At 35.2% G+C, this 24,866-nt stretch overlaps 2 protein-coding genes across 3 annotated transcripts; one reads left to right on the forward strand and one right to left on the reverse strand.

Moving 5' to 3' along the window:
• Nucleotides 1-668: 668 nt before the first annotated feature.
• Nucleotides 669-14,358, forward strand: LOC132097273 (interleukin-6 receptor subunit beta). Of its 2 annotated transcripts, XM_059502897.1 has the most exons (18): nt 669-857; nt 1,034-1,093; nt 5,032-5,070; nt 5,144-5,266; nt 5,360-5,474; nt 5,577-5,710; nt 5,818-5,960; nt 6,502-6,652; nt 6,742-6,824; nt 6,904-7,011; nt 7,906-8,014; nt 8,156-8,338; nt 12,064-12,162; nt 12,236-12,376; nt 12,447-12,587; nt 12,853-12,937; nt 13,020-13,101; nt 13,939-14,358. In XM_059502897.1, the coding sequence occupies exons 2-18, from the start codon at nt 1,042-1,044 to the stop codon at nt 14,215-14,217; spliced, it is 2,067 nt and encodes a 688-aa protein (XP_059358880.1). In that variant the 5' UTR covers nt 669-857; nt 1,034-1,041; the 3' UTR covers nt 14,218-14,358. The 2 variants fall into 2 exon arrangements, with proteins under 2 accessions (XP_059358880.1, XP_059358882.1); XM_059502899.1 differs by lacking the exons at nt 669-857; nt 1,034-1,093; nt 5,032-5,070; nt 5,144-5,266 and having other exon boundaries at nt 5,379-5,474; nt 5,584-5,710.
• A 1,757-nt stretch (nt 14,359-16,115) lies between these two features.
• nudt12 (nudix (nucleoside diphosphate linked moiety X)-type motif 12) lies at nt 16,116-23,835 on the reverse strand. Its single transcript, XM_059504336.1, has 7 exons — nt 23,760-23,835; nt 22,870-23,116; nt 21,145-21,638; nt 19,857-20,024; nt 19,671-19,784; nt 17,606-17,805; nt 16,116-16,462 (listed from the first exon to the last, which is right to left on the reverse strand). The coding sequence occupies exons 2-7, from the start codon at nt 23,058-23,060 to the stop codon at nt 16,352-16,354; spliced, it is 1,278 nt and encodes a 425-aa protein (XP_059360319.1). The 5' UTR covers nt 23,061-23,116; nt 23,760-23,835; the 3' UTR covers nt 16,116-16,351.
• Between the last annotated feature and the right edge of the window lie 1,031 nt (nt 23,836-24,866).

The raw sequence follows: 24,866 nt of genomic DNA on the forward strand, positions 1-24,866 counted from the left end.
AATGAACCTGTTATAATAGTATCTCATTGATACTAAAAGAACACTGCTACATCCATATACTAAATGACGGTTTCTTTACTAAGTGATCAGATGCAATTAAGTGATGTTCAGTGAATTCAGATGGGAAATTAAAATTATATAATTCAATAATGTGATTTAAGCACGTTACTGTTAATACTGAAAACCATTGACGAAGCATTTAAATCTATGAGTGAATCATCAGTGAACTTAATATAATATAGTGAATATGGACATATGAGTTTGATTTCATCATTGTGATTCCTTTCAATCTCCTTCAGGATGCTCAGTTCTCTGATGGATGGATGGATTGATTGATTCTCACAGTATTGTAGGTGTGATTGGCAGTGAAACTCATTGGTGAGTGTGAAGTCTAACGGTGATGTGAGATTCATTTCTATTGAATCACATACTGATGCATTTATTATTTTATCAGCTTTAAAGTGTTTCGCCTGCTGGCGTTGGTTAAAAGTTGTGTGTTCATATCTTGTTCATCAACAGTTTCTCAAAAAGTAAGCGTGTTTAAAATGTCCAGATCTTGACTCTTTCTCCAGCCAACGCCAACTCTTTTCTCAGAAATTCAGTTTCTAATTACAAAAGCAGAAGCGTTTTATTACAAACTCTTTTTTTCTGTCAGATAATAGACGTATGCTGTTGATTTGTTGAGTTGTGTAGTGTTCTCAACCACAAGTGAAATGGAAAGAAAGTGTGAAAGGAAGTGTTTTTCTGCTGTATCACTCTGATGTTATCACTCTTCTTCTAAGCCTGAGCTTCACATTGAGAAATCATAAGAGAGTGAAAACCACTGAGGTTCAAACAGCATGTGCTCCACATCGACTGTGAGTGATTTTACTCTGCTTGTGCCATATGTTTGAATTGTGCATATTGTGTGTGGATTTATCAGAGTTACAGATCTACAGAATTCACATTCATGAACTCCTGGTTTTCTTTGGCTGTTAAGGTTGTTTCAGGCTTTTTTTCTTTTAAAATCACTTCACCTTATTTCACTTTGCAGATGAAAAGATGAACTGCAAGAGATCGGTGTGCGTCTTGATCTGTGTCTTCTGCTTCTGCTGTAAGTAACCGTTAGCTCTACATTTATAAAACATGATTTTTCCTTGAAATAAAAATAAAAAGGGTAACTTTGACTTTATCTCACAATTTGTATATTGTTTCTCACAATTCTGAGTTAATATTTCTCAATTCTACGTTTACATCTTGTAATTCTACGTTTATATCTGTAATTTTTAGTTTATATCTGTAATTCTGAGTTTATCTATAATTCTGAGTTTAAATCTCAATTCAGAGTTTATATCTTAATTCGGAGTTTATATCTCTCAATTCTACGTCTATATTTCTCAGTGCTATGTTTATATCTCTCAATTATGAGTATATTATATCCATAATTCTGAGTTTATATCTCAATTCTGAGTTTATGTCCGTAATTCTGAGTTTATATCCGTAATTCTGAGTTTATTTCTCAATTCTGAGTTTATATCTAAATTCTGAGTTTATATCTAAATTCTGAGTTTATGTCTGCAATTCTGAGTTTATTTCTGTAACTCTGAGTTTATATATCTCAATTCTGTTTATATTTCTCAGTGCTATGTTCTGAATCTAAATCTAAAATTCTGAATTTATATCTCAATTCTGAATTTATATCTCAATTCTGAGTTTATGTCCATAATTCTGAGTTTATGTCTGTAATTTTGAGTTTATATCTCAATTCTGAGTTTATGTCCGTAATTCTGAGTTTATATCTAAATTCTGAATTTATACCTCAATTCTGAATTTATATCTCAATTCTGAGTTTATATCCATAATTCTGAGTTTATATCTCAATTCTGAGTTTATGTCCATAATTCTGAATTTATGTCTGTAATTCTGAGTTTATATCTCAATTCTGAGTTTATATCTCAATTCTGAGTTTATATCCATAATTCTGAGTTTATGTCTGTAATTCTGAGTTTATATCTAAATTCTGAGTTTATTTCTGTAACTCTGAGTTTATATATCTCAATTCTGAGTTTATGTCAGTAATTCTGAGTTTATGTCTCAATTCTGAATTTATATCTCAATTCTGAGTTTATGTCCATAATTCTGAATTTATGTCTGTAATTCTGAGTTTATATCTCAATTCTGAGTTTATATCCATAATTCTGAGTTTATGTCTGTAATTCTGAGTTTATATCTCAATTCTGAGTTTATGTCAGTAATTCTGAGTTTATATCTAAATTCTGAGTTAATTTCTGTAACTCTGAGTTTATATATCTCAATTCTGTTTATATTTCTCAGTGCTATGTTTATATCTCTCAATTCTGAGTTTATGTCCGTAATTCTGAGTTTATATCTCAATTCTGAGTTTATGTCCGTAATTCTGAGTTTATATCTCAATTCTGAGTTTATGTCAGTAATTCTGAGTTTATGTCTCAATTCTGAATTTATATCTCAATTCTGAGTTTATGTCCATAATTCTGAATTTATGTCTGTAATTCTGAGTTTATATCTCAATTCTAAATTTATATCTCAATTCTGAGTTTATGTCCATAATTCTGTTTATGTCTGTAAATCTGAGTTTATATCTCAATTCTGAGTTTATGTCCGTAATTCTGAGTTTATATCTAAATTCTAATTTATATCTCAATTCTGAGTTTATGTCCATAATTCTGAGTTTATGTCTGTAATTCTGAGTTTATATCTAAATTCTGAGTTTATATCTCAATTCTGAGTTTATGTCCGTAATTCTGAGTTTATATCTAAATTCTGAGTTTATATCTCAATTCTGAATTTATAACTCAATTCTGAGTTCATATCCATAATTCTGAGTTTATGTCTGTAATTCTGAGTTTATATCTCAATTCTGAGTTTATGTCCATAATTCTGAGTTTATACAGTATCTAAATTCTGAGTTTATTTCTGTAACTCTGAGTTTATATATCTCAATTCTGTTTATATTTCTCAGTGCTATGTTTATATCTCTCAATTCTGAGTTTATGTCCTTAATTCTGAGTTTATATCTCAATTCTGAGTTTATGTCAGTAATTCTGAGTTTATGTCTCAATTCTGAATTTATATCTAAATTCTGAGTTTATGTCCATAATTCTGAGTTTATGTCTGTAATTCTGAGTTTATATCTAAATTCTGAGTTTATATCTGTAATTCTGAGTTTATATCTCAATTCTGAGTTTATATCCATAATTCTGAGTTTATGTCCGTAATTCTGAGTTTATATCTCAATTCTGAGTTTATGTCAGTAATTCTGAGTTTATGTCTCAATTCTGAATTTATATCTCAATTCTGAGTTTATGTCCATAATTCTGAATTTATGTCTGTAATTCTGAGTTTATATCTCAATTCTAAATTTATATCTCAATTCTGAGTTTATGTCCATAATTCTGTTTATGTCTGTAAATCTGAGTTTATATCTCAATTCTGAGTTTATGTCCGTAATTCTGAGTTTATATCTAAATTCTAATTTATATCTCAATTCTGAGTTTATGTCCATAATTCTGAGTTTATGTCTGTAATTCTGAGTTTATATCTAAATTCTGAGTTTATATCTCAATTCTGAGTTTATGTCCGTAATTCTGAGTTTATATCTAAATTCTGAGTTTATATCTCAATTCTGAATTTATAACTCAATTCTGAGTTCATATCCATAATTCTGAGTTTATGTCTGTAATTCTGAGTTTATATCTCAATTCTGAGTTTATGTCCATAATTCTGAGTTTATACAGTATCTAAATTCTGAGTTTATTTCTGTAACTCTGAGTTTATATATCTCAATTCTGTTTATATTTCTCAGTGCTATGTTTATATCTCTCAATTCTGAGTTTATGTCAGTAATTCTGAGTTTATGTCTCAATTCTGAATTTATATCTCAATTCTGAGTTTATGTCCATAATTCTGAGTTTATGTCTGTAATTCTGAGTTTATATCTAAATTCTGAGTTTATATCTGTAATTCTGAGTTTATATCTCAATTCTGAGTTTATATCTAAATTCTGAGTTTATGTCTGTAACTCTGAGTTTATATATTTAAATTCTGTTTATATTTCTCAGTGCTATGTTTATATCTCTCAATTCTGAGTTTATGTCCGTAATTCTAAGTTTATATCTCAATTCTGAGTTTATGTCAGTAATTCTGAGTTTATATATCTAAATTCTGTTTATATTTCTCAGTGCTATGTTTATATCTCTCAATTCTGAGTTTATGTCAGTAATTCTGAGTTTATATCTCAATTCTGAGTTTATGTCAGTAATTCTGAGTTTATGTCTCAATTCTGAATTTATATTTCAATTCTGAGTTTATGTCCATAATTCTGAGTTTATGTCTGTTATTCTGAGTTATTATCTCAATTCTGAGTTTATATCTCAATTCTGAGTTTATATCCATAATTCTGAGTTTATGTCTCAATTCTGAGTTTATATCTGTAATTCTGAGTTTATGTCTCAATTCTGAGTTTATATCTGTAATTCTGAGTTTACATCCATAATTCTAAATTTATACATCACAATTCTTAATTTTTTTCTTGCAATTCTGATTTTTTTACCCTTTGAATTCAGTTTATACTGTAAATCCAAATTCTCAGGACTGTGAAACAAAGTCAGAATTGCAAAATAAAACTCACCATGACCTATTTTTTATTTCTACACCCCATAGTGAAGCCGAACTTCCATAGAAAATGTTATTTCAGTCTTTTTGTACTTAAAAATGTCATGTTTAAGTCAGTGTGTTACTTACGGTTTCTTTGTAATGTGACATGTACTATCTGAACACAACACCAAACATTATCACAATGCTGTCAGTGGTAGAGCATTGCGTTAGCAGCGCAAAAGGTTGTGGGTTCAATTCCCAGGGAACACACATACTGGTAAAAAAATTTATTAAAATTTATAACCTGAATGCACTGTAAGTCACTTTGTATAAAAGTGTCTGCTAAATGCATACATGTTAAAATTTCTCCTTAAATATTTCTCAGATTTGAATCTACTGATTGTGTTTGATTTACAGGTGCTTTGGGAAACCTAAAGCGCACTTTCAGGATTCAAGGTAAAATTCTGTTGTTGACACACAGGAGTATGATAATATATGAAGCATATGAGTTAATGAGACTGTTTTCCAGAGCTGACGGTGCCTCAGAATAAGCTGAATGATTGTGAGAATCAGAAGAAGCTGTGTGTGACGTCCAGCTCTGACTGTCACTATATGGCTTTAGATGGAGCTCCTCCAGTTCCCAGAACCCCTGGTACAAGACTTTTATGAGCCTAAAACCATCCAGACTGGTTTACCATCATATCTGCTGTTGATTTAAGGTTTAATTTCTGTTTTTGTTCTCAAGAGAACTTCCTGAACACATCGTGTCACTATCTGATCCAAGAGAAATCGTTCACCTGCAGATGGATTCAGACAAAAGACGTCAGATCGGAAACCATCAGCAGCTTCATTTTTAGCCGGTACACGTATCTAACGAGGGTCATTTCATCAGTACTGCTGCTTTGACCTGATCAGCTAAACCTCACTATGATCAACATGTTAATGTGGTTTTTGTATTGTAGAGTCCAGGACTTCATCTACTGTCCTGCCATTTTAAACATGCATTCAACTTTAAATTTAACCATCAAATCAAAGAGCGTCATCAGCCAGAAAGAGCAGTTCTCTGACATCTATCCACTAATCATTGGAGATATAAGTAAGACAACAGTATTATTTTGATTCTGATGACTGCTTCTGTGCTGCAGAATCATAAATGTGATAAACAGACTACAGAAGAATCTGCTGATTGTGTGAATGTTGTAGTTAAGGTTCCTCGGCCGCTGATCACATCTGTAAACGCCACTGACTCGTCAATCAACGTCACATGGACCAGCGGGAAAATACCAATTAGAATTATTAAATGCAAAATCCGTTACAAGCGTCTCAACACAAAGTCATGGACAGAGGTCAGAAATTGTTGCAAAAATGTCTACATATCAGAATTCATAGATAATTACAATAAATAACACTATTTATTTATTTATATTATTTCACTGCATTTTATTTTTACATTGCAAAATCCATTACAAACGTCTCAACACAGAAGTTTAAGTTTATCTTATTTTATTTTGATTAAGTGGAGAAATATCTGCTTGTCAGAATTCATAGATATCCAAGATAAATAATACTACTAATAAAAGTTACATTTTCTACTTTATTTTAATAAAAATTAATTTTAAATTGTATTTTACATTATTTATATTTCTGTTATATTCCATTATATTTTATATTCTGTTTAATTTTGATTATGTGGAGAATATCTACCTGCCAGAATTAATAGATAATCAAGATTAAAAACTAATAATAATAATTTATTTTGCTTTATTTTATTTAAATAATAATAATTATTTTATATTTAAAAATAAAAGTTTTATTTTATTATTATGGAGTATAATCTAATCTAATTCTGAAGTACGATGTGTTTGACTGAGGATGTTTGTGTCTCAGACAGCAGATTTCCAGGCTTCAGTCGAGTCTCAGTTCGTGATCGAGGGTTTACAGTCCTTCAGTGTGTTTGATCTGAGCGTCTCCTGCTTCCACGGATTCGGCCGATGGAGCGACTGGAGCGAGGAGACTCGAGTGAAGACGACAGAGAGCTGTGAGTGATGAGAACAGGACTTTAATATGATCCTCACACAGACTGTGGTGTTCTGTATCGAGGTGTAAGTCGTGGTTGTGTGTTTGCAGTGCCTTCTGCTGCTCTCTCTCTCAGTTATTATGTGGATTCAGATGGAAACTCTGGGATTCGGCGGCTGGTGCTTCTCTGGAAGGTAACACAGTGTGTGTGTGTGTGTGTGTGTGTGTGTGTGTGTGTGTGTGTGAATCACACAGTTGTGTGTGTTTCTGAAGGCTCTGGACGTCACAGACGCTCGAGGACTCATTCGAGGATATGAAGTGTCCTACAAGTCCTTCACACAGCCCTCTCTGAAGAAAACCATCAACACCACTCATCTCAAGGTGCAGTTGATTTCATTTTATTTTACAGCCAAGTCAAATCACCGTTATTTAAATAGCGCTTTTAACAATAAAGATTTTATTTTATTTTATTATTTACTTTTGATTAAGTGAAGAAATGTCAACTTGTTAGATTCCATATATAACTGATGTATAAATAATAATGTAGTATATAGAAATATACAGAAAATATAATAATTTACAAGGTTAGAAATATCAGAAATTAATTATTTTTTCATTGCGGGGGTGTTTTTTATTTTATTTTATTTTTTACTTTTTATTAGAAATGTCTGAAATTGCTTAAATACATATTTATTGAGTGGGTGTTTTTATTTTATTTTATATTTTATTTCATTTTTCATTTTTTACTCTTGATTTGATCAGAAATTGCTTACATTTGTTATTTAATTATATTTATATATATATATATATATATATATATATAACTTTTGATTAGAAATGTCAGAAATTGCTTAATACTTTTTCATTGTTTGGGTGTTTTTATTTTATTTTAGATTGTATTTTTTGCTTTTGATTAGAAATATCAGAAATTGCTTAAACATATTTTCATTGTGGGGTGTTTTTTCATTTTATTTTACTTTTTTTTTTTACCTTTGATTTACAAAGTAGAATTCATATATAAATCATGTATAACTAATATATAAATAATAATAAAAATAATAATTTAGAAATATATAGTTAGAAATATCTCATATTGCTTAAATGCATTTTGATAATGTGTGTTTTTATTAAAAAAAATCTTTTAAGTTTTTTTAGTAAACATTCATCAGCATTATATTATAAGTGCATTCACAAGTGAGTCATTTCGAACAAGAGAAACCCTCAGGTCCAAGCACCATTGAGTTTCTGAATGTAAGGTTGGATCAATGTCTGTAGACAGTTGTTCTGGTGCGGTCAGAGGAGTATGAGGTCTCAGTTTGTGCCTATAACAGCGCTGGACGCTCGCCGGACCGCAGGCTCACTGTCGACGCGTCTCGTACTCACGGTCAGCAGCTGCCATTTCTCAAAAATAATATTTTCCCATGAATAGAACTGAGAGATAAAAAGTTGCAACTAGCTTTATTTATTTTTTTATTTTTTATTTAACATAGTTCTTGTGTTGTTAAATGACTTTGTTTTCCATCAGATGTGCCGGCGGTGAAGAGTCTCTGGGTTTATTCTGATGGTTCTTCACTGTGGATCCGCTGGGAATATGAGTTTACCGTGGTAAACATCAGCGAGTTCGCTATTGAATGGAGCTCTGCGACCGACAGCGAGCACAAACGCTGGGAAAGAGTCGACGGATCCACCTTCACTGTCCGTCTGCCAGGTCTGACCACACACTATACATATGACACATAACAATATTAATGAGGGAATCTCACAAAATATGGCTGGATCATATTTAATCCTGAAATCCAATGGGAATCAATCCCATAATCTAGTGTAAAGTGTTTGAGCTTCAGGGAGTGCATAAAAAGAAAAAAAAATTACATTAAAAATAAAAAGACCATTAAAAAATACTGTTTTTAATATTATAATAAAATATAAAAAAATATTTTTTTAAAAAGTATGTTTTTTTACATGTTTATTTTTGTAAAGTTTGAATAGATAAGCAATTTTATCCATTTTTATAATCAATTTTATTTTATTGCTTGGACATTACATTGATAAGAATTGTGTTTCTTTCAGAGCATTAAGGTTTTTAACATTGTGACATTATTTTTACCCATGATCTTGGCGTTGCGAGCGTCAGGCTTTACTGTTTGAGCTTCAGGAAAATACACAAAAAATAAATAATAAATAAATAAAAAAACTGGAAATTCACATTTAAAAATACCATTTATAATACCCACATTTTGTGAAAAATTTATATATGTAAAATTACAAAATAATGGCGTGTTGGTAATACAGTTTTAAATATACAGTTTTAAAAATATGTTCTCATTTGTGAATTTTTTTTTTGTATGTAATCCAAAAATCTTAATAAACTAGCAATTATATTCTCTTTACAGCTATTTTATATCTATAATATTTTATGTATAATTTTATTGCTTATACTTTACATTTAGAAGAGTCACATATTTCTTTAAGAGTATTAAGATAATATAAAGATAGTATAAAGACAAATAACCTCATGTCCCTCACAATTCTTATTACTGAAATAAATGAATATGATTTCAATTAGCACTTCATCGTAGAAGTTCTTGTGCTGCCTTTGTGCTGATTTAAAAAATTAAATATTGTATTTTTGTTTGTTGTAATCAATTAAAAATAAAAGTACATTCACATTTATTCATTTAGCAGATGCTTTTATCAAATGAGGAGTACAATCAGTAAATTATCTTAAAGTATGAAATGTAATGAGAATCATTTAGAATTACAATGAGTCTGTAAAGTAGTAAAATTATGGACACATTATTATGGTGAGAGGTAGTGTACAGTGCCATAATCTGACTTTGTGTAAAATGTATTTTGCACTGTCTATTTTAATTCTATTTCATCTATTTGTTTTATTTTTTTTTATTAGAAAAACACTTGAACTTCTATCACTTGCACTCTCTATACGTCTTCTGCTTGTTTATCTTTAAAAAAAAATTAAATAACACTAGCTCTCTATATTCTTTTTCTATTCTGTCTACTTGTTTATTGTGTGTGTGTGTGTGTGTGTGTGTGTGTGTGTGTGTGTGTGTGTGTATATATATATAAAATGCTCTGGTTACTGACATAACCTCGGTTCCCTGAGATAAGGAATGAGCATTGTGTATGGAGAAATTTCTGTTTACATTAATACTGAAGCCTGATTTGTTCACGTTTGTGTAGCTGCACAAACCAATGGCTCTCTAGCCCACCAGAATGGGCGGAGCCGGCCCCTATATAAGGTGGCTCAGAGCGCCATTTCATCAGAATCATTCGACTGAAGCGACAGTCATTGATTCACGTGCAGCTTGTACCATGGCAAGTGACACAATGATCGTTCCCTTATCTCAGGGAACCGAGGTTACATTAGTAACCCGAGCGTTCTCTTTCGAACGATCTCTCACGTTGTGTATGGGGAACGCATCTAATCACGCCGTGCTATGAGCAGATATACAACTACCCGCTCTGCAAGCCCCGTCTAGGAGCACTTAATTAAGGACTCCAAAGAACATGAGCTAAACTGTGTCCCAAGCACTGATGAGGACTATAGATATAACTATTTCCATCCTTGAGGGGAAAGAAGCAAACTAAATAGTCAAAATATGTGCCTACAATGCAGGGACATATAAATTGTAGGCTACCAACATCATGTAGTCCGATTGGACCAGGACTTGTTGCCTCACTCCTGGTCATGAGTCGACCAGGAGCCGGATGCCGGACAGCCCTCTAACAGAGCGCCCCAACCCATGTCGGAGGCATCCACATTAAATACCTTCCTCCTGGTGGTCAGTCCCAACTGAACGCCTTGTTGAAACATGCAAGAAGTCGTCCAAGGGGCCACGGCCTCCATATAGCAATGGGTTAGCCCTGAGATAAAACCACCAGGCGTGGGACAGGCTTTGAGCCAGTATTGGAGAGGCTGCATGGGAAGCTGGCATAGAGGAATCACAGAGGAGGTGGCCACCATTAGGCAGAAAGTCCTGATGGGACACAAAGTCCTGGCTTGAAAGATGCCATCAGTTGCTGAATAGTCAGGGGCCATTCCCGTGTAAGCCACGTCTGCATTCGGGTCGAGTCTATAACAGTCCCCAGAAAGGCAGCTCACTGTCTGGGGAACAATTTACTTTTGTGTGGGTTCATATTCAACCCGCAGTGCTACAAGATGGTTGATCAGCAGCAGTCTGTGTGTGATTACTTCCTTTTCTATTCTGGCTTAAACCAGCCAATCATCATAATTGAGAATGTGGATTCTCTTCTGTCTCAGAGGGAAAAAAGCTTCGTCAATGCACTTCATAAAAGTATGAGGGGCCAGAGACAGTCCAAATGGTAGGACTGTGTACTAATAGGCCACTAACTCAAGCAGGAATTTCAAGAACGGTCTGTGACAGGGGGTTATGTGAATGTGAATGTACGCATCTTTCAGATCCACTGTCATAAACCAGTTCTCGGGACAAACCCGAGAGAGGATCTGTTTCAAAGTTAACATTCTGAATGGTTGTCTCATAAGAGTGTGAATCAGGTCTTCTGGCAGCTTGGGGCTGCAGTGCTGGAGCGCTTGAACTCACTGTCAGAATCCAGCTGCTCCGCTGTTTCCTACTCTCAGGGGAGAAAGGAAACGGGAGAGCAAAGCGAGGAGGACTGCCTTTATTAAAGAAGGTGACCAGCTGGTGAGGCTTATGCTTTCACAATGAGAGCATGTACTGTACCTCCATGTACTGGTCAGACTCAAGATGGGGATCCCTGCACAAGTCACACTTGTGGTGCGACACTTGGAATACCCGCTTGGAAATTCGCTCAAATTCGCTCTTTTATTCAGCCTGATAGCTTCAGGGAAAGGTGTCCGCGCCGCTTCTTCAAATGCTGGGTCTTCCATCAATGGCGGCAATCAGAAAGAGCTTCTTTCCTTCTTCAGCTTCTTCCTTCCAGTGTCAGCGAAGAGATGATCCTCGTCACTTAAAGAACAAGATTCTGATGAAATGGCACTCTGAGCTGACTTATATAGGGGTCGGCTCCACCCATTCTGGCAGGCTAGTGCACCATTGGTTTGTGCAGCTACACAAACGTGAAAAAATCAGGCTTCAGTATCAGTGTAAACAGGAGTTTCCCCATACACAATGTGAGAGAACGTTCGAAAGGGAACCTTACTATGTGTACTGTGATAATCTAACTCAGACTTATTATATCACTTGCATATCATTGCTCTTTTGTTGGTTTTGATTGCTTCCACTGTCCTCATTTGTAAGTCGCTTTGGATAAAAGCGTCTGCTAAATGATTAAATGTAAATGTATTGTCTTCTCGTTAAAATTTTTTCATTTTGTGGTAAAATGTGACCTGCACTGGTTTTCTTGAGCTTTGCTTTATGTGCATTATTATTTGAAAATGGTCTGTCAATGTAAAGCATTTGCTAATTTAAGGCATTGAAGTGCAGCAGACGTACAACATCAGCGTGTTTCCCATCTGTGAGTCTCTCTCCGGGCCGCCAAAAAACATCTCTGCGGATCTACAGCACGGCGGTTAGTGATAGTGAATATGTCAGAGCTTTACGAAACGCTGTGAAATGCTGAGTTCTGTGATGTTTTGCTCCAGCTCTGTTGGGTCTGGTGCGGTTTGGTCTGCTGAATGTCTCGAGCTCGTCTGTAGCGCTGCGGTGGAGCTGGCAAGAGGCGAAGCCCGGCGTCAGTGTGCTTCAGTACAGACTGGTGTTAACCGGACCGAACGAGATTCAGAGTAAGAGTCACTGTGTGTGTGTGTGTGTGTGTGTGTGTGTGAATCTCTTAAAACTCTTTCTATTTCTCAGCTCTCGCAGTCTTTCCTGACAAACAGCAGCATTTGTTCCTCCACCTCCGTCCAAACACCAAATACTCAGTCCACATACACGGAGAAACTAGAGACGGGAACTTCACAAAGGCCAGTCTGGACATCACCACACTTCTGCTGGGTAAGATGTGCTGGTAGAAATTACAGATTAATTAATAAATTCCTGTAAAAACCTGTTCCTGTAGCTCAAGTGGTAGAGCACTGCTTAGCAAGTGCAAGGTTGGGGATTGTTAGCCTGAATGCAATGCAAGTCGCTTTGGATAAAAGCGTCTGCTAAATGCATAAATGTAACATGACCTCAACTGTCTTATTCGCTTTGAGAAAAAAGATACTTATTAATATATAAATAACCTAAAAGTAATCAAATGTGGTGGCGGATTTTCCAGATTATGAAGAGATGATGAGGTTTGCTGTTCCAGCGGTTCTCCTGCTGCTCATCTTTGGGATTTTCTCGGTTTTATCTAGGACCATGTAAGCACTGAATTCATGAAAAATAAATCGCATTGTCTCGTTTTGCCTCCATTTTATAACTCGGTCATCACTTTACACACAGGTGCAGGGAATATTTCTTTCCCATCATCGCCAATCCGAGGTACAGTCTGATTGGACGCTGGCTTCTCAACCCGCATCTTCAGGTGAGAATCCTTTATTCCTTTAACCCTCATAATGCAGTCAAAATCTGAGCACCAGAAGAATCATAAGTTTATAAAACAGTCATAACATTTTTCACCTACATTCATATTGTTTCTAATCAGCAGCTTTCATTAACGAGTGAATGTGAAACCATTTCTAAGTTATTATTACCGCATTACCTGTTTTTTATTATTTAAAAAAATATATATTTATTTAAAATTTATCAGACGCTTTTTCTTTGAAATTTTAAATTTAATTTTTTTAGAACTACACCTTAAACAAATAAAGCAATAAGACCTAAGAAGCCATGCTTTACAGTGAATTTATAACAGCTAAGTGACTAAAACCCCTTTAGCTGTTATAAATTCACTGTAAACCACGGCTTCACGGGGCTTATTGCTTTTATAAAACGGTTATTCCATACACGTAGTAAGGTTTCACAAAATAAAACAGAACAAATAAAGTGTAATGATATTAATAACAACAGTATTCTTCCATCAAACAATGTAGCTCCTCAGAAACAGTGGTGGTTGCTACAAAGTGGTTGCCGAGCAACACACAAACGTAAACAAAGGTGCTTGTTACTAGTAAACAACTTCAACTCAAACTCAAACTCAACCAATCAGAATCAAGTAGAGAACTATCTGTTTTATAAAAAAATATTATTGACCCCAAATTCGACTTTATACAAACCCGGGCCAAATATGACCCAAAACCATTTTTTTTTAAAAGAAGAAGAAAAGCAATTATCTCAAAAAGGAAAATGGATCAGAATTTGTTATGAGGTCTAAGTACTTAATTTTAACCACCTGACTGACTTTCTTTCCCAGTTAAATCAGGGCAGTGATAAGATCTGGGTGCTGAATCTGGACGGTTTATTCCTGATGGACCAGCAGATGGAGAAGAGCGTGTTTGTGGTTTCTGATCATGAGGACGAGGTTCCGCTGAAGACCTCTGTGACGGCTGAAGGTACAGCTCTGTGGAAACCTTGTTCAGATTATGAGGAAAGCGCTCTGACTCCCTCCAGTCTGCCCGAGTATGTAGATCTGCCATTCTTACCCGATGGCTCAGGTTATGTTCAGACTGGACAGATTCCTGGAGAGAGAAATTCAGACTGAAACCAGCACTGGTCTCAGAATGACTCGACTGCGGTTTCTCATCTCTAAGAGAATCTCACACGACTTTCACTCATTTCATGTTTGCTTTTGCTGCACTTCTGTGTACTTCATACAGTATTTGATGATGAAGAATCATATCATGTGCTTGAGTTTTTAAAACAAAAACAAAAAACATAATTTTTAGTAAAGGAATGAAACTTTGCAAATGCTTAAAGACCTTCAAAATGTGTATAATTTATTTCAGATTTTTAACCATAAATCTATTAAGTCAAGTCACCTTTATTTATATAACGCTTTAAACAAAATACATTACGTCAAAGCAACTGAACAACATTCATTAGGAAAACAGTGTCAATAATGCAAATTGATAGTTAAAGGCAGTTCATCATTGAATTCAGTTATGTCATCTCTGTTCAGTTAAATAGTGTCTGTGCATTTATTTGCAATCAAGTCAACGATATCGCTGTAGATGAAGTGACCCCAACTAAGCAAGCCAGAGGCGACAGCGGCAAGGAACCGAAACTCCATCGGTGACAGAATGGAGAAAAAAACCTTAGGAGAAACCAGGCTCAGTTGGGGGCCAGTTCTCCTCTGACCAGACGAAACCAGTAGTTCAATTCCAGACTGCAGCAAAGTCAGATTGTGCAGAAGAATCATCTGTTTCCTGTGGTCTTGTCCTGGTGCTCCTCTGAGACAAGGTCTTTACAGGGGATCTGTATCTGGGGCTCTAGTTGTCCTGGTCTCCGCTGTCTTTCAGGGCAGTAGAGGTCCTTTCTAGGTGCTGATCCACCATCTGGTCTGGATACGTACTGGATCCGGCTGACTGCAGTGACCCTCTGATCTGGATACAGACTGGATCTGGTGGCTACGATTATTGGTATACTGGTATTACATCATAGATACATCGTATTTTGTGTTCGGGTCATTTTTGACCCGGTTAAGTATGGAGTCCCATTAGCTGTCAAAAATACTTTCTGTAAAATGATCTGTGAAGTTATTTTAGTGTCAGAAAACTTCTGGAAAATAGTTAACCTTTTCCTCATATCTCTCACACCTTTAGACTGAATTTAGTCTATTGATGAATCATTGCAGCTGGAAAATGTCCACTTTTTCATCTAAAAGTAAAGGTTTATGCAGTGTTTTTTTTGTGACCCTTCAGTCATATTTGTGTTGTTTTGATATATTTAAATGTGTACGTTTTGTTAATTTTTAATGTTTTTGAACAATTGTTAAAAGTTCAAAGGAGTGTATTTACATTTTGGGCAACACTGATCATTTTCAGATTATACTCTATGTTCTTGTTAATTACAGTTATATATTGAAATAAAATTTCTTATCAATATTGGAAAAAAATGTTTTTGCATCATAGATATTTTTTTATGTGGTTCATGCGTGATTTCATTTCAAAGAATTGTCCAATGTTTTAATTAAGAAAATGGGTAAATGCTGTAATATGGCAACTGTGTGTATATGGCATTAGCTGAAAAAGTAATGATATGTGAAAAATGATAATTTTTCAAGTTCAAATGGACCCAAAATAGTATACAGATTTTGAATGCATTCTGAGGGTTAAAATAAGTCTAAACAACTAACAAAACCAACATATTTCTGATTTTAATTCATTCTTTTGACTCTGAAGAACCATGATTTTTGGGAAACCTGGATATTTGTCTAGTCTTCAAGATCTATAATGTTTTATTGGGTAGAAACTGTGTAAAATATTGTTAAAAAATCCACATCCTTTATCCTTAGTAAATTATGATGAGCCAGAAGTCAAAGAACAGAAGGTTGAGAGTTTGCAACGGTCCAAATCATGTAAGAAGCATCAGAAATACACTAAATATACTATGAATCACACTGTTAGACTGTTTAAAGATCATGATGACTAGAGAAAACAACACATTCAATTCAAGTTTATTTGTTTAGCCTCGTTCACAATGCATAAGCAGATTCAGAGAAAACATTTGTTTCAATGTTACAATCAGGAAATATTATTCTGTTATTAGTCAGAGATGAGCATGTCAAAGTAATCTAATTAGAGTTATATTACTGCATTATCTTCTTTAATTCACACAGAAGATGTGATTAACACGTCTTCTCGTTTGGACCATGAAAGAAGCATTTTAACCCTGGTTCAGAGGTTTGCGTTACAGCCGATCCAGTGTTTGAGCAGATAGTGAGCGATGGCTTGTCTGGGCGGCATGATGAACACGGCCTGTTTGTCTTTCACAAGAGCATCCATCACCTGAGAAGCAAAGAAACACAGTTACAACTCTGTTCAGGGAATAGTTCAGCCTAAAAATGTGCTGTGAATGTGCTCAGGATCATCAGAGATCAGGATCAGTTTGCTGTTTCTTCAGTGAACATCTGGAGAAGACTAAAGATGAAACAAATCCAGCATTAAGATGTTTTTAACTCAAACACATAGAGTCTATAATCCATAATAACACTTCCTCCAGTGAAAAAGTGCATCTTCTGTTGTCTCTCATATTAGTTTAGAGCTGTTTAAACGCTGCTTGATCTGTGCAGATTTCTCTCCTGATTCAGAACAGAACACTTTTTCACTGGAGGAAGTGTTATTATGGATTATAGACTCTATGTGTTTGAGTTAAAATCATCTTAATGCTGGATTTGTTTCATCTTTTGTCTTCTCCAGATGTTCACTGATGGACTGGAGTGCTGTGGATTATTGTGATGTTTTTATCAGACTCTCATTCTGACGGCACCCATTCACTGCAGAGCATCCATTGATGAGACACTGATGCAATGCTACATTTCTACAAACCTGATGAAGAAACAAACTCTTCTAATGAACTGAGGGTAAGCACTTTTTCAGCACATTTTTATTTTTTTGGTGAAATATTCCTTAAACTCTTATGTCCTTGGGAACATTTTTGTCTTTATGCTTTTTTAATAAATTTGACCCAAAATGCAATATTAAATCCCAGTGACCTTTAAGCATATAGGTTTTATTAATATATGACTGATAAATATGCATCAAATTAATTTTAATAGTAGTGTATTGTATTCATTGCTATAGAAATAAGTTTAAATAAACTGTAAAAAAAATATTAATGCTGGGCAATGATTAATACATAATATGTGTGTGTACTGTGTATGTTTATGTACACACACATATATGAAATATTTATATACAATATAAATGATATGAATATAAGTATATATGTAAATATTTTAAAAATTTTACGGAAACCAGTTACCAATGCAACTTTTCATATTTTGTTAAGTGTAACTTGATATACAAAAAAAAATTAAAGATACAAATGACAACTGATGTCAACAAACTGGCAATTAAATGGTTAAAATCCTGAAAATGAATGCATGAACATTTTTTTCTTAAATGGACACCCAAGGGATAATATCTCACCTGTTGCCGGGTGAACCAGCATGCCTCTTCGATCTCGTTCTGGTCTACTTTGATGTCCGTCGTCACGGCGACGCAGTGGCAGCCAATCATCAGGCAGGAGGGCATAGGCCACGCCTGAGAAGACAGGTACTGCACGGGTCCCACCTGAACACCGCTCTCCTCCTGCACCTCCCTCCTCACCGCCGCCTCCAGCGTCTCCCCTGAGAATCACACGCTCCTCATCAATCACCGCAGACAGCGATCCAACCATATCAACAATATCACCATATTATCAAAGTCACATTGCGATATGAAACGATGGGTCTTCCAGGCAAAAAGTATAGTTTTTAAAATATATTTGTGACCCTCGACCACAAAATCAGTCATAAAATAATATCATAATGTTTTTGGGCATAGAAGAAAGATTTATTTTTATTTTGTTCAATAGGTGGCGCTGTTATCAAATATATGTGGTGTGTTCTGTGTGAGGTGATAATGGCACACACAAGGTTTGTTGTTAATATGCCAAAGCTTTGCAGAGATACAGCCTCAGATGCAGTTTGGCATGTTTCCTGCAAATTCATTTATGCGCAAAACGAAAACCATTTTGTATATTAACATGAAATCCACACATTCTTGCCAGCAATGTCTGAAGATGAAGCCAAATTTGGTGAAGATTGGACCAATAGTCTAGGAGGAGTTCCAAAAAGTAGGTTTTCAACATTCAACATAATGGCGGATAGGAAGTTTGGCTAACTATAGTAAAATTTGTATCTATGTTTTTGGCATGATCCAATGAATATATTGAGACCATTGCAATAAGCTAATTTAGAAAACGTTATTAGCATTTTTGGAAATTTTGCTATAACTTTTGCCCTCAAACTTTTTAAATACTATCAGGGCATGGTGTCAAAGACACATACTAAATTTTGTAAAGATACGTCAATGCTTTCGTTAAATATAGCATTTTACAACAAAATTCTAATTTGGTATAGTTCGACTCGTGCATGCTTCACCGAATCTAAAGAGACCAGTTATGTTATTTTTGGCTAAACCATTCAGAAGTTATAAGCAAAAATATAAATTTTTCATATCTCCTGACCACTAGGTGTTGCTGTGACGAAACGCAGCATGTACCCTCAGGACATACTTGTGATGACATGAACCAAGTTTAGTGTGAATACGATAAAGCTTTGAGGAGATAAAGTCTTGTGTCTATTTTCACAAGCGCTACGTAAAATTTGTTTGCGTGTTTTTCGAAAAAGGTTTGAGAAATCTACTTGAATTCCATAACTTTTTGTTGGGACGGTCCGAAGATGATCTGGTTAAAATTTTGTGAAAATCAGAGCACTGGTTTAGGAAGAGTTCGAAAAAGTAGGTTTTCTTTAGAAAATTAAAAATGGCGAAAATATTTTCAAGTCGAATCGTCTATAGCCAAGAAATCAGAGGAAAAAAATAGTTCGAAAATTAACAAACATGAGAGAAATTTTGGACAAGTGGTGGCGCTAGAGAGTTTGAGATAGAGACTCCAAATTTGCGGTGGTTAATGTTGAGACTGTCCTCTATCAGTGCGCCAAATTTCACAACTTTCCCACAACTGATTCTATGGAATCAAGAGCGGAAGAAGAAATGGAAGAATAATAATAATAAGAAATCTAACAGGTACAATAGGTGCCATCTTTTTCAAGTGTAAAAACTTGAAAAGTATTTTATTTTCACTACTGTAGTGTAAAGCAAAAATAATATACCTATGAAATGTTAATTGTCTTTTTTTTTACAGTGCAATTGTTTAACGATATATGGCTATCATTGTTGTTATTTTTATATTCTGATATGTTCGGCTTTCTAAACATAAATTAAATCCGTGATCAATTTTAAATGCATTTGATCTATTCAAAATACATTAGATTGAAGAAGTGAACTTTAAAATGTACAAAATGTTAATTTCTTTCAAATTCTTAATATATATATATATATATATATATATATATATCGTATCATGGACTTCATATCGCGATATTATCGTATCGTGAGATTTGGAGATTGTTGCATCTCACTCAAGTACCGCGGCTTCATTATCAGATACCTGGCTCTACGAAGCCGGCGAGGCATGAGAACATTCCCGGAGGGAAGATCTTCTTACGTCCCAGCATGCACTGCTTCCCGTCGGGGTGGAGCACCAGCATGATGACCACAGGATCTGAGGAGCAGACAGACTGTGAAACATCCCTCTTCTGAGCTCCAGCACAGCCGTAATGGAGCGGTTACTTGCCAACTCTGGGGTAACAGGTGTTATGGACGCCCTGGAGACTCCTGCAGCCTGCTCTCAAACAGGTCCTCTTGTAGCCGGCATCCTCTACTTTGGTGTCGCTGCCGCAGGTCGGGCAGAAGCGGTAACGGCTGTGCCATGCCAGGACTGATCGGGCCTGAGCCACCACACCTGATGGGGAAATAATAATAATATACTGTTTCATACGTTTTTTTTTAAGAAAACAAGACAACATCAAATCATGTTACTTGTACAGTAAATGCATCTTGATTCAAGAATGTTTAGATATTTATACTAGAACACAAGACACAAACACTCTTCATACAGTGGACTAACAGTAAAATTTGGGACCAAAACTTATTCACTTTGACCTGAGCATGTGTTTCTTTAAGTGCTAATGTGATCTTTATACAGCACAGACTGAACAAAATGAAGCATCGCTTGGTAATTGGTTTTATCTAATTGTGTATTAAATTTAACCGCTGACAGCTATTCAACTGAATCCATTACATACCTTACTATCAAAGCTATCTGACATTATCAAGATGAATTTGTTCTGACACATTTTAACTGAGTTGTTCTCATATTTTATTACCGTTTTCTAAACGATAGCCAATAAACTGTGATTTAATGTGAGAAATGTTGAAGGTGTCTGAATAAGTTTTGGTTTGATTGTGTTTCTGACCCTGATCAACACAGAGATTCAGTTGTGACAACTTGTTTTACATCAGTTAGTTTCTAAAGCATCATGTCTTATTTTCCTTTAGTTTAACTTGAAGTACAAAAAAAAATCTAGACATATGGACATAAAAAAAAGCTAACATCTAAATCACTAAAACTTGTAATAAACTAAATATAATACAGTTAAGCTCAAGGTAACTAAAATGTAAATATGACTATACAATTTAATATCAGTATCACTAATATCAGTGATACTAAAATGATCCTTCGCCCTCTTCAAGAATCGGCTAAAAACACATCTCTTCCATCTTTATTTGACACTAACTCTAGCACGCTCTATTCTAATTCTATTCTTTTAAAAAATTGCACTCTATTCATTTACAAACTGATTGTTTCTTAAAAAACTAACACTAACTTCGCTTCTTTTTCTTTTCATTTATTTGATCATTTTAAGTAACCCTTGCTATGTGTTCTGTATTAAGCTAACGGAGACGCGCAGATCTTTCGTTGGTTATGATCGCTTCTGTTGTCCTCAAGTGTCTGTGGATAGAAGCGTCTCCTGACTGACTGAATGTGACTGTATAACCCTGATGTTTAAGAGAAGCCCCACCAGCGTCATCGTCGCTCAGCCTCAGGAGTCCGGGCATGGCTTCCTGAAGGAAGAAGCTGCTGGGATCTTTATCCTGGAGGAGTTGAGACAGATCGTCTTCTGTGCTGAGAGCGAACCACGCCGGCTTCCCATCGTCCTGCTTCTCCACTCCTAAGAAGACCTCCAGGGTCCGGCTGCTGGTCCGCAGCTCCTGCACCGCGGTCGATCTGAGCTTGCACAGCTCTATCTGCTCCTCACGCTCGGCTCCGGAGCGCACCAGAGGACTGAGAGCGTGGAAGAGCAGGAACACCGTCTCTGGAGAAGCTCTTCTGGACGCCAGCCACTCGCCGTCAGTGCGTCTGTCGCTCATGCGGTCCAGGATCTCTCTGTTGAAGTGAATGTCCGGCTCCTGTGTGTCTGTGCTGGTCAGCAGACGGGCGATGTGTGTGTGACCCCAGAACACAGCCACGTCTCGAGCCGTCTGACCCGAGCGGTTAGTGACCCTCGTATCACATCTGATGCAGGACGACACAATGAACGTGCTGGTGTGATATCACAATCTAACTCACACTTATATATATATATGTGTGTGTGTGTGTGTGTGTGTGTGTGTGTGACCCAGGAGCACAAAACCAGTCATTATACGGTCAATTTTGTGAAATTGAGATTTATGCATCATCTGAAATCTGAATAAATCATCTCTCCATTGATGTCTGGATTGTGAGGAGGACAATATTTGAAAATCTGGAATCTGAGGGAGCAAAAAAAATCTAAATATTGAGAAAATCATCTTTAAAGTTGTTCAGATGAAGTTCTTAGCAATGCATATTACTAATCAAACATGAAGTTTTGATATATTTACGGTAGGAAATTTACTAAATATCTTCATGAACATGATCTTATCTTAATATCCTAATGATTTTTGTCATAAAAGAGAAATGTATAATTGTGACTCATACAGTGTATTGTTGTCTATTTCTACTCTGTGCTACTGCTTTTATGACTTCTGCTCATCAACGCTGCATTTATTTATTTGATCATAATTACAGCAAAAAAATAAATAAAAATTGTGACAAATTATTATTTAAAGTATAACAGTTTTCTATTTAAATATACTTTAAAATATAATAGACTCATGTGATGCGAAGCTGAATTTCCAGCATCAAATAAATACTTTTTATTAAATATATATACTAAAAATATATATATATAAATTATATACTAATAAATCATTTTATATTTATATTTGTAATATTTCATACTACTAAAAAGTAAATAGCTGTATTATTATTACAATTTAGATAATTTAATTTAATATTTATAATATTGAATAATAATAAAAAGTACATAATTGTATTATTATGATCATATTTTTTATAATTATATAATTAAATGTTATATTTATAATTTTTCATACTTATAAATGCAATAATAAATGTATTCAAACAAATAGGATTTATTGATTTATGAATGACAAATATCATTATCTATGGTTAGTTTATGGAGTTTATTAACATTAACGTTTCATTTCTGTCTGACGGATAAATATGATCCCATTACGCTTGTTAAAACGGTGTAATGTAAACAGATGGGAATTTTTACATGCATTTCAAATGCATCAATCTTTCATTTAGGCTTTTTTTTGACTGCAGTTAAACAATGACTGAATGAATAATCAGTGATGAAACAAACTCGATGTAAAGCAGGAGACGAGAGAGTCATGGAGCGTGGTCAGATGTGTCTCACCCGCTGGTCAGCAGGACTCTGGCTGCGTCGTAGTGTCCGTTCCTGGCGGTCAGCATCAGAGCGGTCCAGCCCTGCTCTCCTCGCTCGTCCAGCAGCTCTCTGGACTGAGACAGCATGAGCGAGAGAGTCTCGTCGTCTCCTCCAGACGCAGCGTCCAGAAACCTCTGCAGCAGCTCTCCTCTCACACTCATCACCTCATCCACCCGCCTTCAGCCTCTAAACACTGCGGGAATATTACAGCTATATACTGGAGACACAAACACACACACTTATATATATATCTATATGTGTGTGTGTGTGTGTACACGACCGGTCAAGAGTCTGGGGTCACTAAGACTTGTAATGTTTCTTAAAGAAGTCTCTTCTGCTCTTCAAGACTGCATTTATTTGATTAAAAATACAGAAAAAAACTTTAATCTTGCAAAATGTTATTACAATATAAAATATTGGTTTCTATTTTGATATCATTTAAAATGTAATTTATTTCTGTGATGCTCCGCTGTATTTTCAGCATCATTCCTCCAGTCTTCAGTATCACATGATCTTCAGAAATCAAAGAATCCTGAAAAAGTATCACAGGTTCAGAAATCATCTGAAGCAGCAGAACAGTTCCAGCACTGATGATAAATAATAATAAATCATCATATTATTCTGATTTCTGAAGATCATGTGACACTGGAGACTGGAGGAATGATGCTGAAAATACAGCGGAGCATCACAGAAATAAATTAGAGACAAAAATGTATAGACTATTGTAATAGTAATAGTCTTTTATTAATAATGTTCTGTAATTTATTTCAGGCTTTCATACACATTAAAACATATGACTATAGTATTTACGTTTGCATTTTATTATTTATTAAACCGGGCAGATCAATAGAATTACTCACCAGAAGAACTGATCGTGGATTTCTTTGGTTCGGGTTGAAGTTCAAAGCGTTATTTCGATGTTTTGTAACGCGTCTGTATGTCGCGCGTTTATGACGCACCGACGCACGTTTTCTGCGCAAGCGCGACACCTGGCGGAGAGAAGCGGCTTTACAACAGCGCGCGGATGGAATTGAATTGATTTCTCTCATCATCTTAAAAACCTTGTTATAATCCACACTTCAAACATGATTTATAATGAAAAATTGTTTTATTTAAATTACTCATGTGAGAAATGGAAAAGAAAAACAGCCCTCATGCACACATTTCCAGACTTCACTTTCTGTTATTTCAGAGTTTAGCTCTTTACTATTAATTTAAACCATGGAAAATACATAATTAATATCTATGTTAAAGATTTCTGGTTTTAATGCTGTGCTTTCTGTGAATCCTAAAAAAAAAATTAAACGCATCAGTTTCTACTAAAATATTGCACAGCACAACTGTGTTCAACATTGATAATAATCAGAAATGTTTCTCGAGCAGTAAATCATCATATTTTCATGATTTCTGAAGATCATGTGACACTGAAGACTGGAGGAATGATGCTGAAAATACAGCGGAGCATCAATGCAGCATTGCATCAGTGTCTCATCAATGGATGCTCTGCAGTGAATGGGTGCCGTCAGAATGAGAGAAGACAAAAGATGAAACAAATCCAGCATTAAGAGTTAGTATAGACTGAACGTTTTCATCGTAAAGGCTCAGGGAAGTTTTGAGATGCTTGTGTGTGTGTGATTATTGTCATTAAATGACACACAACAACATTTGCAGAACCTGCAGACGTCCAGAAAGAAACACAAACCCTGCTGCTTTTATTTGTCTCGATGAAACAGGAGAGCGAAGAAACACAGTGTGATGATCGTAGATGAGAAAAGACAAAGCTGTTTTCCTGATCCTGTGTGCTCGGAAACACAGTGTTCTTTTGAGGAGGATCTCTTCAGCTTGGACTGTAAAGAGTGTGTTGTGTTATATGATAATGAGACTGAATGTCATCGCTCTGCTGCACAGAAAGCCATTGTTTCTCTCTGAACTGGAGCCAGGACCAGGTTCTGAGCTCTTAAACATGA

This window comes from Carassius carassius, chromosome 21, assembly GCF_963082965.1.
Source record: "Carassius carassius chromosome 21, fCarCar2.1, whole genome shotgun sequence".
NCBI classification, from domain to species: Eukaryota; Metazoa; Chordata; class Actinopteri; order Cypriniformes; family Cyprinidae; genus Carassius; species Carassius carassius.

Excerpts from the sequence above, each read along its gene's own strand:
- nudt12 (XM_059504336.1), bottom strand. The coding sequence starts at position 23,060 with ATGAGTGTGAGAGGAGAGCTGCTGCAGAGGTTTCTGGACGCTGCGTCT. Across the intron at positions 19,785-19,856 it reads CACCTGTTACCCCAGAGTTG|ATCCTGTGGTCATCATGCTG; the intron begins GCAAGTAACCGC and ends TCTGCTCCTCAG. Across the intron at positions 16,463-17,605 it reads GCTGGTTCACCCGGCAACAG|GTGATGGATGCTCTTGTGAA; the intron begins GTGAGATATTAT and ends TTTGCTTCTCAG.
- LOC132097273 (XM_059502897.1), top strand. The coding sequence starts at position 1,042 with ATGAACTGCAAGAGATCGGTGTGCGTCTTGATCTGTGTCTTCTGCTTC. Across the intron at positions 6,825-6,903 it reads GGCTGGTGCTTCTCTGGAAG|GCTCTGGACGTCACAGACGC; the intron begins GTAACACAGTGT and ends GTGTTTCTGAAG. Across the intron at positions 8,339-12,063 it reads CTTCACTGTCCGTCTGCCAG|GCATTGAAGTGCAGCAGACG; the intron begins GTCTGACCACAC and ends TGCTAATTTAAG.